The 14,277-nt window shown below is 42.9% G+C and overlaps 1 protein-coding gene across 1 annotated transcript; it reads right to left on the bottom strand.

Moving 5' to 3' along the window:
* Positions 1–4,493: 4,493 nt before the first annotated feature.
* LOC120225474 (olfactory receptor 7A17-like) lies at positions 4,494–5,336 on the bottom strand. The gene is made up of 2 exons (XM_039223667.1): positions 4,982–5,336; positions 4,494–4,696 (listed from the first exon to the last, which is right to left on the bottom strand). The coding sequence occupies exons 1-2, from the start codon at positions 5,334–5,336 to the stop codon at positions 4,494–4,496; spliced, it is 558 nt and encodes a 185-aa protein (XP_039079598.1).
* Between the last annotated feature and the right edge of the window lie 8,941 nt (positions 5,337–14,277).

Here is a 14,277-nt window from a genome sequence, read left to right as displayed (position 1 = left end):
GAGAGAGAAAAAAAAAAAAAGAGGAGAGAAGACTTCAAGTCACCTAGATATGCGCCCAGGTGCCTACATCCCCCATGGCCTTGTAAACTGAGACAACTTAATCAGACTGCATGTTTATGTGTGTTACCATATATGAGAGACAAAGAAATAGAAAATGCATTAAAAAACTATGCCATGTGGTGTGGGCCGCTCAGTTCTTTGGGTACGAACCCAACTGAGCGGTGCTGGCACGAATAAAGTTGCTTCCTGGAAAGAAAAGCCTTGGTGTCACGACTCTCTGCGTGAGAATCCTGCAACAACATCGGGCTCTGTGCTGACAGCTCGGAGCCTGGAGCCTGCTTCGGATTGTGTTTCCTTCTCTCTCTGCCCCTCCCCCACTCCCTGTCTCTCAAAAAAAACCAAAACCACCATTAAAAAAAGAATTAGTGAATCCAGCCGGATTTTCTTTTTTTTTTACTCCTTCTCCTTGAACTTGCCTCCTTCCTGGTGAGTAAATCTAGCACCTTATCTCAGCTCCATTTGCAGTTTCCCCCAGGTCTAACACTGAGGAAACTGCCTGGACGAGGTCTCTTTATCTTCAAAGCCTTGACCTGTGGTGAGGACCCAGCTATCTCCAGTGTCTATTCTTCTATTCAATAGGGTGGAGAACTAGGTTCTTCTGATCATAAACCTTGGGCACTACATACACTGGCTTCAAGACATCTTTGCTGTTACAATTAGGATTTTCTTCCTTTATCTCAAGCAAAAAGCTGTCAGTCCCTCTTAGAGAGTGTTTGTTAATTCGAAGAGATATACTGAGCTCTTCTTATGTGCTATCACCTGTACTGAGCACGTAGAGGGAATGTTTAATTCAACTTTCAACAAGGTTACACGGGGGGCAAGTGTACAACAGTGGGAGGTACAGGCTTCTACTTATGGAATGAATAAATCATGGGCCTAAGAGGCACAGTGTAAGGAGTACAGTCAACTTATTGTAATAGCCTTGCCTGGGAACAGACAATAGCTACTCTCGTGAGCAGAACACAATGTGTAAACTTGTCAAATCCCCCGAAAACAATGATGTTTTGAAAAAGACTTTTTAGAAGACAGAAAAAGAGCCTCCCATGTATGTCCACCTCTTAATCAGGACTTAGGAACATGTTATTTTCTAGAGCACGAGGGAATCAAGGTAGGAGATTGAACAGGTCTGCACCCCTCCTGCTCTCTCTGTCTCTCTCTCTTAAAAAAAAATTACCCAAGGGCGCCTGGGTGGCTTAGTCGGTTAAGCGTCCGACTTTCGCTCAGGTCATGATCTCGCGGTTTGTGAGTTCGAGCCCCGCGTCAGGCTCTGTGCTGACTGCCAGCTCGGAGCCTGGAGCCTGTTTCAGTCTGTGACTCACTCTCTCTCTGACCCTCCCCTGCTAACGCTGTCTCTCTCTCTCTCTCTCCTAGAAATAAATTTAAAAAAAATTACCCAGTAAAGCAGTGAAAGTTTATGTGACAGCCTTAAATCATACACAACAAGAAACTTGAAATATCTACTGGGTTTTTTTTGTGTGTGTAGCTCCTTTAATTCACCAAAGTGTCCACTTTACATATGCAGGTTACAGTGTGTAATTACACTCCAAAGATTTAACTCAGTGGGGAAAAAAATCTAATGGTGCATGGCTAAGTAGATTCCAGAGTACAGGTAGCTGATTCTCACTTAAGAGGAGTAGGAGATAGCAATTCTAATGAGGAAGAAATTGTTAGAATGGATGTCCGAACAATGGAATTACATTTAAGTAATTCACATGATAAAGAAATTGTGTCTATAAATAGAAGATTAACCTCCATGTAGGAGGAGTAACCTGACCATAAATTGGCTGAGTAACACCATGGATGAGCCTTCGAAACACATTGTAGAGATTAACACCTGATCCCAGACCCATGAGGAGCCCAGCAGAGATCAGAAACTCTCCCCAGCATATGATTCCATTTGACTCTAAAAGTATTACGGTAACTCATTTAACAAGGAACGCCTGTTACACAACAATAGCTGACTGACACAATAACCCAAGCGAACAGACCTGAGGCAATTAGAAGATGTGCTGCTTTTTATTTGTGGCATATGACTGACATTGAGGAGAGCTGTCATGATCGTTCTGTGATTCAAGTTTATTTCAAACGAATTTATGAACAAGTGGGCTCCCTTCTGGGTAATGGGGAGAGTTTGAAGGCCATGCATGTTTGTGCAGAAGCCCTGGTGACCCTGAACCACATGTCTGCAGGACACACAGCCCTCGTGTGAAGCATCCTCTGCTCATGCAGGTGGGAGATTTCAGAGCAGAAGGAGATACAGAATGGGTGAGGCTGATACTGTTCCTTCGCCAACCCTTAGCATTGGTGACAGATACCAGGAAAAGGAACTTATTCCATGGAACAGTAGGAAGACTCACAATCGCATGTAGAATTAGATGTTTTTAGGAAGAACCAGAAAGCTAATTCAGTGATAAAACAGAGAAGACCCTAAGCAACCCCTCACCTCAATGAATAACCCCCCTCAGCTGGGACAAGATCTTCCGTGCTTCATTAAATAGATGCAGACCATGAAAAAGGAATATTTTTCATGGTAACAAAATGGGTGTTTTGAAGATTTGTTTCCTCATATTTATGGTCTTCTCTGACACTAAGAACGTATTAGATCAATCTATTTATTCCAACTTGTCTTTCCATGATGAGTCCACTTAGAGATATATATTTGCTAATCAGTTTTTGCCAATGGCTATCGTAGGCCTCTGGACACCGGACTGAATAACAGAATAAACAAACAAACAAACAAACAAACTCCCCAAAAACAAGAGTCCAGGAATGAAATACAGCAGCATGTTTGTAGAGTAAGTGACTGACATTAATCTTTTGGTTTCTGAGGCATCCATTTCAAAGACCACCATTCATATTAACATATTGCCAGGTGTATGACACAATTACTATATAAACACACAGGCCACCCCACCTACAAAGTACCCCTTTAGAAAGACCTGGTAATCTAGGTAACTTTTTTAAACAGCTTTTCCTGTTCTGTGCCCACATTGCATTACTGGGCTTTTTGTATGTTTTTTTGCTATTGGTATTTTTAAGTACTGGAGGAAAATATTTTATTATTCTTTTTCTTTAATTCTTTATATGAGTTTAGTTGACACCCAATGTTACATTAGTCTCAGGTTTACAATACAATGATTCAACTTCTCTATACATAATGTGGGGCTCACGCAAGTGTAGCTGACATCTGTCCCATTACATCGCTATTCCATTATAGAGGACTATATTCCATTACTATGCCTTCCATTCCCATGACTTACTCATTCCATAGCTCTGCTCTCACCTTCCTTCCCCCGTTTTCCCATCATCCAACTCCACTCATGTTTTAAATACTAATAACAAATGAGCCCAGAAACCCTAGCCCCTCCACCCATGGACCCCCCAAAAGCCAGATCCTTCAGCAGTGTTCTCTCTCTCTCTCTGTCATGGCTTTCTCCCTTTCTGAGACTTCCTTAAATGGCCTTTGGGCATCCCATGTGCCCTCCAGCATGCATGAGAAATAAGCCCTGTGTTTTTAGAGTTCTCTGATGGGTGCTGCTGAGGTGTGCCTTGTGATGAAAATAAGAACCCAAAGGCCAGTGGAGTCACAGTATAGGCTCTGGTCAGGGAAACATCTGTGGCAATATCCACAGGCACATGCCCGGGCTTTCCTACCTTGAGCATTGGTGTCGATAGTGTTCAAACAGAACACTGTAAGAATCCACAGCATCAGAGACTACTTAAGATCGACAGACTCCAGGTGAAAACAGTGTTTGGCATTTCCAACTACAATAAACTTATGTAGGGGGCTTAGTGGCCAAGTGTAGTTCTTTTCCCCACATGAATAACCCAACTCGTGATTATTCTTTGTGGAAATCTAGGGAAAATTTACATGGCATGGTATAAGTTACTTGAAATGAAATTATTTTAAACAATTTTGTATAAATCTTTACTTATTTTTCAGAGCGAGACAGAGTGTGAGCAGGGAAGGAACAGAGAGAGAGGGAAACAGAATCCAAAGCAGGCTCTGGGCTCTGAGCTGTCAGCACAGAGCCCGACATGGGGCTTGAACTCATGAACTGCAAGATCACGACCTGAACCAAAGTTGAACACTTAACTGACTGAGCCAACCAGGTGCCCTGAATTAAATTATTTTTAAGAAAACCAACTTGCCCATTGTAAGATACAGAAATTCCCAGGCATTCATGTTCCAAGGTTGAAGAAAAAACTGGGGACATATGAAAATGAACAAATGTGAAATGGTCATATCAGACAGAGCAGAAGGTGATAAAGTGAATTACTTCAACGTATAGAGAAGCTGAATTCAAACAAATGGAAATTCCAGGAAATAAATAGAAGGAGCAGATTTTACTTCCACAGTCTGATCAAAGAATAGCAGTTCCTGGCACTTAAGCTTTGAGCCCTGCAATCATGGGCATGTCTTCAGCCCTGGACTAATGGCCCTTACACTGCTGGAACCCAATGATTCTTTTCAGAGCTCTCTTTATGTCTTTGTTCCTCAGGCTGTAGATGAAGGGGTTCAGCATGGGCGTGACCACTGTGTACATCACTGAGGCTACTGCACTTGAGTGGGAGCTCTGGGTAGCAGCAGAGCTAAGGTACACTCCCAGGCTGGTACAAAAAAACAAGAAGACACCTGAGAAGTGAGATGCACAGGTAGAAAACGCTTTATATTTGCCCTGCGCTGATGAGATCTCACATATGGAAGAAACTATCTTGGAGTAAGAGTAAAGGATCCCCGCAAAAGGACCACCACCCAGCAACATAGTTGTAAAATACAACATCAAGTTATTAAGAAACGTGTCAGAACACGCAAGTTGGAGCATCTCATTGAGTTCACAAAAGAAGTGGGGGATGTGCAAGTGTGCGCAGAAGGAAAGCCGCAATATCATTAAACTGTGTAACAGGGAATTCAGGATACTCATGATCCAGGACACGAGAACCAGCAGCCCACAGAGCCGGGGGTTCATGATGACTGTGTAGTGTAGGGGATGACAGATGGCCACAAAGCGGTCATAGGCCATCACGCTCAGGAGAAAGACGTCTAATCCTGCCCAGAGTATGAAAAAGTACATCTGATTGATGCAGTCTGTATAGGTTATGACCTTGCTCTGAGTCTGGATGTTCCACAGCATCTTGGGGACGGTGGTGGAGGTGAAACAGATGTCCACAAAGGACAGATTAGTGAGGAAGAAGTACATGGGCGTGTGGAGGTGGGAGGCAGAGCTGACGGCCAGGATGATGAGAAGGTTTCCAAACACAGTGATCAGGTACATGGAGAGGAAAAGCCCATATATGAGGGGCTGTAATTCTGGTTCCTCTGAAAATCCCAGAAGAAGAAATTCTGACATTTCTGTATCATTTCCTGGCTCCATGTGCTGGAGATGACTAGAGGGAACAAAAAAATAACATGACCCATTTTGTCAGTAATGAACATGACAAATATCTTCGAAATTCTGTAATTTTTATTTTGCATTCAAAAGGTCAATTTTCATACTTTTGGTATGGAATTTGTCCCCTCTCAGAAACCTCATGCCAGCTCTAATTGGAATTCACATCCCACCATTAGCTTTTTCCGCAACTACTCATCTATTCTATATTTTTAAAAAAAAATTTTATAGTTTATTTTTGAGACACAGAGAGACAGAACATGAGCAGAGGAGGGTCAGAGAGAGAGGGAGACACAGAATCCGAAGCAGGTTCCAGGTTCTGAGCTGTCAGCACAGAGCCCAACGTGGGGCTCGAACCCACGAACAGTGAGATCATGGCCTAAGCCGAAGCTGGACGCTTAACCGACTGAGCCACTCAGTCGCCCCTCATCTATTCTTTATTTTTAAACAGAAATTCTGTCATGCATTTGAGGATTAACCTTGAGCACTGACTAGCCTCCAGGCAAAGAGTATACACGTCAAGCCTGTAGGGTTCAATGATGGAGAAAGAGGAGAAGCAAGTGAAAGACCAGATAAAGTATCAGGAGGTGACAGGTGCTATGAAAGAAAACAAACCTTGTGTAAAGGAAGGTGTTATTTTTACCGGTTGTTTGGGGACCCCAGCACACATTTAATCAGAGGCCTCAAGGACACAGGACACAAGATCCTCTGGTGAAGAGTGTGCCCATCAGAGGCAACAACCCGGCAAAGGCTCTGAGAGAAGACGTGGGTTTGTTACAACAATTTTAAAAAATGAGGGTTCTTGACGCACCATGTTACATCAGTGTGGGGTGGACAACACCATGATTCAAAAAGTTTAAACATCACGCCCTGGTCACCACATGTGGAGCTGCCATCTGTCACCACACAACACGGGGACAGTGTCACTGACTGTATTTCCTCTGCTGTGCCTTATACTCCTGTGAGTCATCATTCCTTACCATGGAAGGAATTCCTTCACTGGAAGCTGGTACCACCCGATCCACTTCACCATTCTGCGTTTTGTTGGTTTGCTTATTGTTTTAAAAATCAAGGCTCTAAAGAAAGCCAGTGTGTCCAGGGACAGGAGCAAGAGGAAGGGTGATGAGAGGCAGTGGCAGGGAGTGTTGGGGAACGCGGTGGCCTCCCTAACGACACTGGTAAAACCAGAACACAAGGAATCCCTCCTTCACATGTGTGTCTTGCACTTTATTAGTTTTGTTTCCAAGGAATCTTTGAATAGAAATGGACCCTTTCTACCTTCATACGTTGGGTGGTAATCTGACACCTGTATTTTAAGGGTCATGTGTTAGAGCGATGGGTTTCAGGACCTCTGCCTTGAGAATCTCTATCACACACACACACACACACACACACACACACACATACACACACACACTGTAGGCTCCTATGGTTATTCTCACCTATAGCCACAATAATTACACAAACAATGATACAAGGCGGGCTGTCGACATCACATTGTCTTCCTCTAAAGATGTAAACAGGGGTCCTATTTCCATGAGCGTGTAAACTTGGGTCTCCATTTCCATATGATCGTTTCATGTCCGGTGCTTAAAGAAAACTAAACCATCAGTTCCATAAACTGAGAGCAAGAAAACTGGAGAGAAAGATGTAATGAGCTCAGGTGGCCCCAGCGATGGGGATGAGAAAGTGCCCCTGGTCCTGGCAACACCCCAACCCCAGATGCAACTCCTTGATGCCCAGCATAATAAAGCAGCAAAAATCAATTTATCCTAAAGTATGAAGGTCTTCATGTTATCAAGACATCCCACCAGAATAACAAGCAAGGGAAGACACTCACAATTCACAAAAGGAAATACACAGAGTACAACAAAAATGAGGTAATTTTAAAGATTATTTGCTAAAAAAACACTTTCTAAATAATATATAATGCAAACCTGTATAATTAGGAACTCGGGTTTTGGATTTCAGATGTACACAGATTTGCTATTTGAATTTGGAAAAAAACCAAATCTATACTATTTTTTCTTTTTCTTCAAATTCTAGTCACTTAACATACAGTACAATATTGGTTTCAGGAGCAGAATTCAGTGATTCATCTCTTACAACACCCAGTGCTCCTCACAGCAAGTGCCCTCCTTCATCCCCAGCACCCATCTAGCCCATCCCCCATCCCCTGCCTCCATCAGCCCTCAGTTTGCTGTCTGTCCTTATGAGTCTCTTGTGGCTTGTTTCCCTCTCTTCTCTTCCCCCACCTCCCCAACCAAACTATTGTCAATGCCAATATCCTTCCCTAAATAGTAGGGCTAGAGGTATCTGTCCTGCTCAGGCGGTTGACATATTTAGCTAATACGCCATAAAGAGCTTAGCATGGTTCCCTCTGTTGATAATGGGTGCTTCTCACTGGTGAGGAAATTTGGTTGATTTTTTTCTTCTCTCAGATGTCCTCATCACTTCCCCACCTCTGGGGTCCTTAATCCACAGACTTATTTCAGTTCCTTGTCTTGTCTCCACCTATCATGGGCTGGGACCCCTCCAGCCAATATTCACATCAACCCTGAGAGGTCTTTTTTTTTTTTTTAACCTTTTGTTGTTTTCATTATTTATTTATTCTAGAGAGAGAGACAGAGACAGAGCATGAGCAGGGGAGGGGCAGAGAGAGAGGAAGAAAAAATCTGAAGCAGGCTCCAGGCTCTGAGCTGTCAGAACAGAGCCCGATTCAGGGTTAGAATTCACAAGCTGTGAGATCATGACCTGAGCTGAAGTCTGACACTCAACATAATGAACCATCCAGGTGGCCCAGCCCGAGAGGTCTTTCTAGATCACAGGTGCGCTACTGCCCACTTCCCCAGATTAACCCCTTCCTGATGACTCCCCCGTGGAGAATGAACCCCAAATTCCATACCTTCCAACACTTGGCTTGCCTCCCCTGACCTGCTCACCAGCTTCACACTCACACTGCCTCACCCACATCCACCTCACAGACATTGAACCTGAGTTGTACCTTCACCTGAAGCCCCAATCTCAGGGCTCAGAGCCTCTACACACCTGCTTCCCTCTGCTTGGAGTCTCCCACTGGCCTATTTGGAACTTTTCACCTCCTCTCTATCTTGAAAATCCCATCACCTCTTTCAGATTCTTCATGAACCTTTCTGGGTGTGGTTTCTGTTAATATTGTCACAGAAAAAGGACTTTCTCTCGCAATAAGTTAGATGTAAGGGTCACCACTGTGTAATTTTTATTTAATTCCATATGCGTTTCCCTGCTAGACTGTGGGTGCCCTGGGGGCGTGTTATGGTCACTCCCGCCCTTTATGCCCAGACATAGCTTGGCTGGGGACACTAGGAATAAATACAGATTGCATGTGGGAATGAGAGGCTCTGTGCTCACAGAAGTTCCAGTGATGAGAGAGAGAATAGAAACAGGGAGTTACTAGCACAGGAACAGAGGACACGAGACAGGACTGTTTTCCATATTCTTAGAACGGGACCATGTGTGGGGTCAGGCTGGGGTCTGCAAGAATAAACTAGAATAGAAGAAATGAGGCACAACAGAAATTACCAGAGCGCATCGCACGTGCTCAGGCTGCGAACCCAGTCATTTCCTGGTTCTCCCTGGGGAGCCCTGTGCATGTGCACAGACATGCTTCTGTCCGTGTTTGCCCCTGCAGCGTGCTGGGTCACGTGTAACAGGCATGTTTTGCTCTGGGATAAAGTCAAAAATTTTCTCATCCGTGGCAGTCAATGCCAGGAGAGGTTTAAAGGAAGTCAGCTCCTGCTAGTGAGGGAAAAGCACCCTGAAGAAAGAGCCCGTTCCACCAGCCAGGCTGCGGAGAGAGCGGGCGCCGGGGTGGGCGCCGTGTCCCCTCCAGACGCAGGGGCCGCACCCTCACTGCACTTTCATCACCCCCTTCGCTCCTAATCGTATCCACATCAGGCCCTTGTGTGGCTTTTATGCCACTTTATTCCTCTGTGTTGGACCACACTGCTTCTCATGGGGCCCAGTAATGGACGAGGCCGGCCCTCCTCTCACATTTCTGTGTAATCCCTGGGTCCTGGGTTTTAATCTCTTTTTTGCCAAACTCATCGGGCAAGTCTCGTCCTGTTGCTGATTTTTGTGCAACGCGTGTAGGCGTCCCTGTAAATCCTATACGCGCCTCGGAAACCTGTCTCCTTTCTTCGTATGTATCCCCTTGAAGACATGATGTCTTACACACGTTTATTTCACCCACTCTGCTTTCTTCAATTATTGTAAGATCCAAATGAGCGGGACCTCACTTCCTTCATTCATCTTTCCTGCTTCTTAAAGGTGTGCATTTTGGTAGAAACACATTTTTAGAAAATGGAATTTACAAAATAAAATGAATAGCAGGGAAAAGGAAAGGAGGGTTAAGACAGTGGATTCCAAACAACCTTGTTAATCAAAATAGAATTTAAAAAAGACTCTCTTCTGCAAGAAAAGATAGAAAAGAACAGTAATTTCATCACAGTAGCACAGGAGTCTAAATCAAACCGGAATGGTAAAAACCTAATAAAAAAGAATAGAAAATGGGGTGCCAGGGTGGCTTAGTTGGTTAAGCGTCCGACTTTTGCTTAGGTCATGATCTCACGGTTTGTGGGTTCAGGCCCCGCATCGGGCTCTGTGCTGACTGCCAGCTCAAAGCCTGGAGCCTGTTTCAGTCTGTGACTCCCTCTCTCTCTGACCCTCCCCTCCTCACGCTGTCTCTCTCTCTCTGTCTCCTAGAAATAAATAAACATTAAAAAAAAAAAGAATAGAAAAATACAATTTATAATGCTCATTGAATTTAAAAAGAGTGCAGACGTATAGGAGGATTAGGAAGAACTTGACGGAGGAACAAGGGGGAGAAGAAGGGGGGAAATGGTGGGGGAAAGCGAGAGAGGCAAACCATGAGAGACTCTTGAATGCTGACAAAAACTGAGGACTGATGGATGTGGGGGGGAGGGGGGGATGGGCATGGAGGAGGGCACTGGTGGGGATGAGCACTGGGTGTTATGTGGAAACTAATTTGACAATAAACTATTTGTAAAAAAATAAAAAATAAAAAAAAATAAAATAAAAAGAGTGCAGAGAGCAGAATCTAAAATTATCATTTCTTTTTCTCTGAACATAAGTGGAGTCCAATATGCTTCTGAAAAAGCTATAAGTTGAATACAAGAGAAATTCATGTCTCCACAGGATGGCAGAAGCATGATTGCCGGCTTAGAGATCTAATTACAAGCAGCAAAAGGTAGTAAGGAATCACAGACAGGAAGTAAGGTGGCCATACATACAAAAGGGAATTTATTTTTACAAAGCACGTAAAAAACAACGGGTGAGGGACAACATATGATGAATTGACCTATTTGATCGCTCAAAATTTATAAACTCTCACACCACCTAACAAATACATCTCTCCATGTATGCAAGAATTAAGCAGCAAATAAATAGCAAACTTGGCTTAAAATTTCGTTACTATGTGTTTTGTTTATTTCACGTTTTTATTTAAATTCTAGTCGGTTAACTTCTAATGTGATATTGGTTTCAGGAGTAAAATTATTCATCTGAAAGAATGCAATCAAAAAGAAGAAAATGATTCAGCAAGAATAACAACCAAAAGCAAGAATACGAATGCTCAGACCCCAGGAAACAAGGCAAAGAATTTTGGCAGATAAGTTGCTGCAGAGAAAGTAAATGGCTAATAAACTCCCAAATTTATTCTGTCTCTAGGTAATGAAATAATTTTCAAATAAAGCCCTCTAGCATATGCCTGTTGTGTTTTAAATAAATTTTTTCAGGGAATACCTAATGGAGAGAAGATTCTGTGAAATGTATGTTTTCAGAACTGCAGTTGCAAGCTAGTGGCTCCCTGCATTGGTCTGGATCCTTCTAATGGATACAGAATATGATCCAAAATACCCCATCTTGGGTCACCTGGGTGGTGGCTCAGTCTGTTGATCATCTGACTTCAGCTCAGGTCATGATCTCACAGTTCGTGGGTTCAAGCCCCACGTTGGGCTCTGTGTTGACAGCTCAGAGCCTGGAGCCTGCTTTGGATTCTGTGTCTCCCTCTCTCTCTGACCCTCTCCTGCTCACGCTGTCTCTCTCTCTCTCTCTCTCTCTCTCTCTCAGAAATAAATGAAAAAAAAAACATTTAAAAAATTCCCCATCTTTAAAATATTGCTTAAATTCCCTCACTGCACTGCACACCCCTTCATACCAAATAGTGTTTTTTTCATATTTCCCTTTGTTGCAAAACTCCTTGCAAGTGTTCAGGTTTTCCTGGAAGACAGTCCCCCCCCCCCCCACCCATTCCTTCATTAGTCTCATCCATCTGGACTTATTCCCACCACCGAGCTGTCAACAGTAATCCTTGCATCACTAATTTCAAAAGACATTTTCTTTTTTTAAATTTATTAAATAAATTGATTACGAATGAATGAGTTCACCACACCAACAAACAGAATGATCTCTCAGCTCTGGGACAGGATGGTTGAGCTCTCAGGCGACCTCAGGTAAAAGCTTTCAGTTTCCCTTCTTCCTGAACCTTCCCCGAATTACCTGCAGAGCTCTGAGACTCACGTGATTGGGGTCTCTGAGAGGAAGGTCTACCACGTGGAAGTCAGAATCCCTCCCTGTTGGGTGATGATGGAGAGCAAGCTCTATTTCCAGACAGCGGGAAGGAGCGTGAGGAACCCAAATGCAAAAACCACATCTCCTGCGGCTTTGGGTAGACCATGTTCAGGGTCTGCAGCAGCGGAGATGTTCACAGTCTCTTATGTTTGATGTATCTGTTCCCTATAACTGCTCATTAGACACACTTCCCATTATTACTTCAACCCCTGAGCCCATCTCCCCATGGGAACGCATCTGGACAGAATGGAATTTGCTCCTGTAGATTCTCTGTTCCCAGGAGATCAGGTTAGAATTCAGGTGTATCCGGGGTGCCTGGGTGGCTCACTCAGTTATGCCTCTGGCTTTGGCCAGGTCATGATCTCACAGTTGGTGGGTTCAAGCCCCTCATTGGGCTCTGTGCTGACAGCTCTGAGCCCGGAGCCTGCTTCAGATTCTGTATCTCCCTCTCTGACTCTCCCCTGGTCACGCTGTGTCTCTCTTTCTCTCTCAGAAATAAATAAAAACATTAAAAAAATTTTTAATAAAATAAATTTTAAAAAATCCAAACAGATGAACATACGGGGGGAGGCAAGAGAGCAGGGGGAAACCACAAGAGACTTTTAATGATAGAGAAGAAAGCGTGGGTTGACAGAGGGATGTGGGTGGGCGATAGGCAAGATGGGTGGTGGGTTCTAAGGAGGGCACTTGTCATGATGAGCCCTGGGTGTTGTATGTAAGTGATGAATCACCAAACAATACTTCTGAAACCAATATAAACTACATATTAACTAACATATAAATTTAAAAAATTTAGAAAGCATTATCTTAAGTCATTTACTTTTCCAAGGCTTGTTATCCACCAATAGCTTACTGATGCAATAACCAATATTTTAAAAACTGAAAGTTAAGAATAATCTACTGCTTTTTGTTTTTGGCCATTGTTATGATATTTGAAGACAGCATTCATAATGATCTGTTTATCCACATTTACTTCAGATAACGGTACTAAAAAGTGATTACCATTGAGGTTTTCTTACAGGTAACTGGTAGAGATTGGAAATACCTACATGTTTTTGTATGGATAATTTGTGGGACTCTTGGTTGCAAGAATCCATACCCATAGCATTACTGGGCAGGAATTCAACCTCTTGTCCAAGTCAGCCTTTGAGAATTGAGGAGAGTTGAGAGCATTAAAAAGGTAAAGAAATTAATCATGGAGTGAGTATACATATGGTTCACTCACTCACACTATAATAATTTTTATGACAGAATTTTTAAAGGGTGGGGGGATATTAAGTTGAGGGCAATGGGAGAAACAATATTTGTAGGCGACACTGGAAATTTTCAAGTAGATACAACAAAATCATCCAATTAAACAATACGAGATCTGCCACTAAATTCTTCACTCCGATAAATAAAACCCTTTAAACGTGGACACCAAATACCTCCACGCCTCAGTAAGGAGATAGACGTCATCAAAAACATATTTTCTGCAATAAAATATGGTGTGATTGAAAATTTTACTTCATTTTTTCTCGCCACTTCTGATATTAACCCTTTATTAGTCACGTGGTTTATGCAAGTTTGTCTTTCTGTAGATTACACTTGGAGCCTGTTTTTCATCAGCAATTTTTGCCCTACTATTCTGTGCCAGGGATACTGTGGATGCTGAGGTGATTGAAAAACACAGGATCCTAATGAGGATCCTAAAACCCCATGACTAACTACAAAACAAACTAATATGTTAAAGGCTACATTCTCAGGAAGAGCACTTTAGGTAGTAAAGAAAGGAATGGCAGACAGAGTGAAGAAACTGTAGTCTCAGGATTTCCTCTACTGTAAAATTATATAAGTGGCCTCAGTTGCCAAATTGTAGTTTACTCCATACAACTGGTCCAGTTCATCACTACATGAGGCAAATGGGAATCCCCAAACTGTTTCTGATTCAAGGTTGGGATGAACTTTGGAAATAAAGAAAAGAAAAAAGACAAAAGGAGAAGCTGTTGGATAGCAGAAGGAGCAGAAAGTTAAACAAAGGGACTTATTTACACTTAATAAAGCAGTTGACCTTTGGAAAAATTGAAATTCCAGGATATAAATAGAGGGATTAGGTTCTTCTTTCATGATCTGGTTAAAGGATTACAATCTCTAGCTGTTAAGCGTTAAGCCTGCAATCACAGATGTTTCTTGAAAAAAACTAAAGGTCCTTTTATTA

This window comes from Hyaena hyaena, unplaced genomic scaffold (assembly GCF_003009895.1).
Source record: "Hyaena hyaena isolate Hyena2069 unplaced genomic scaffold, ASM300989v1 scaffold_1433, whole genome shotgun sequence".
In the NCBI taxonomy this organism is placed as follows: Eukaryota; Metazoa; Chordata; class Mammalia; order Carnivora; family Hyaenidae; genus Hyaena; species Hyaena hyaena.
Note: the sequence above shows the minus strand (reverse complement) of the source record. Positions and strands in the feature narration are given on the sequence as shown.

Coding starts and splice junctions, on each gene's coding strand:
- LOC120225474 (XM_039223667.1), bottom strand. CDS start 5,336: ATGTACCTGATCACTGTGTTTGGAAACCTTCTCATCATCCTGGCCGTC. Junction 4,697..4,981: donor TCTCGTGTCCTGGATCATGA/GTATCCTGAATT, acceptor CTCACTTCTCAG/GTGTCTTCTTGTTTTTTTGT.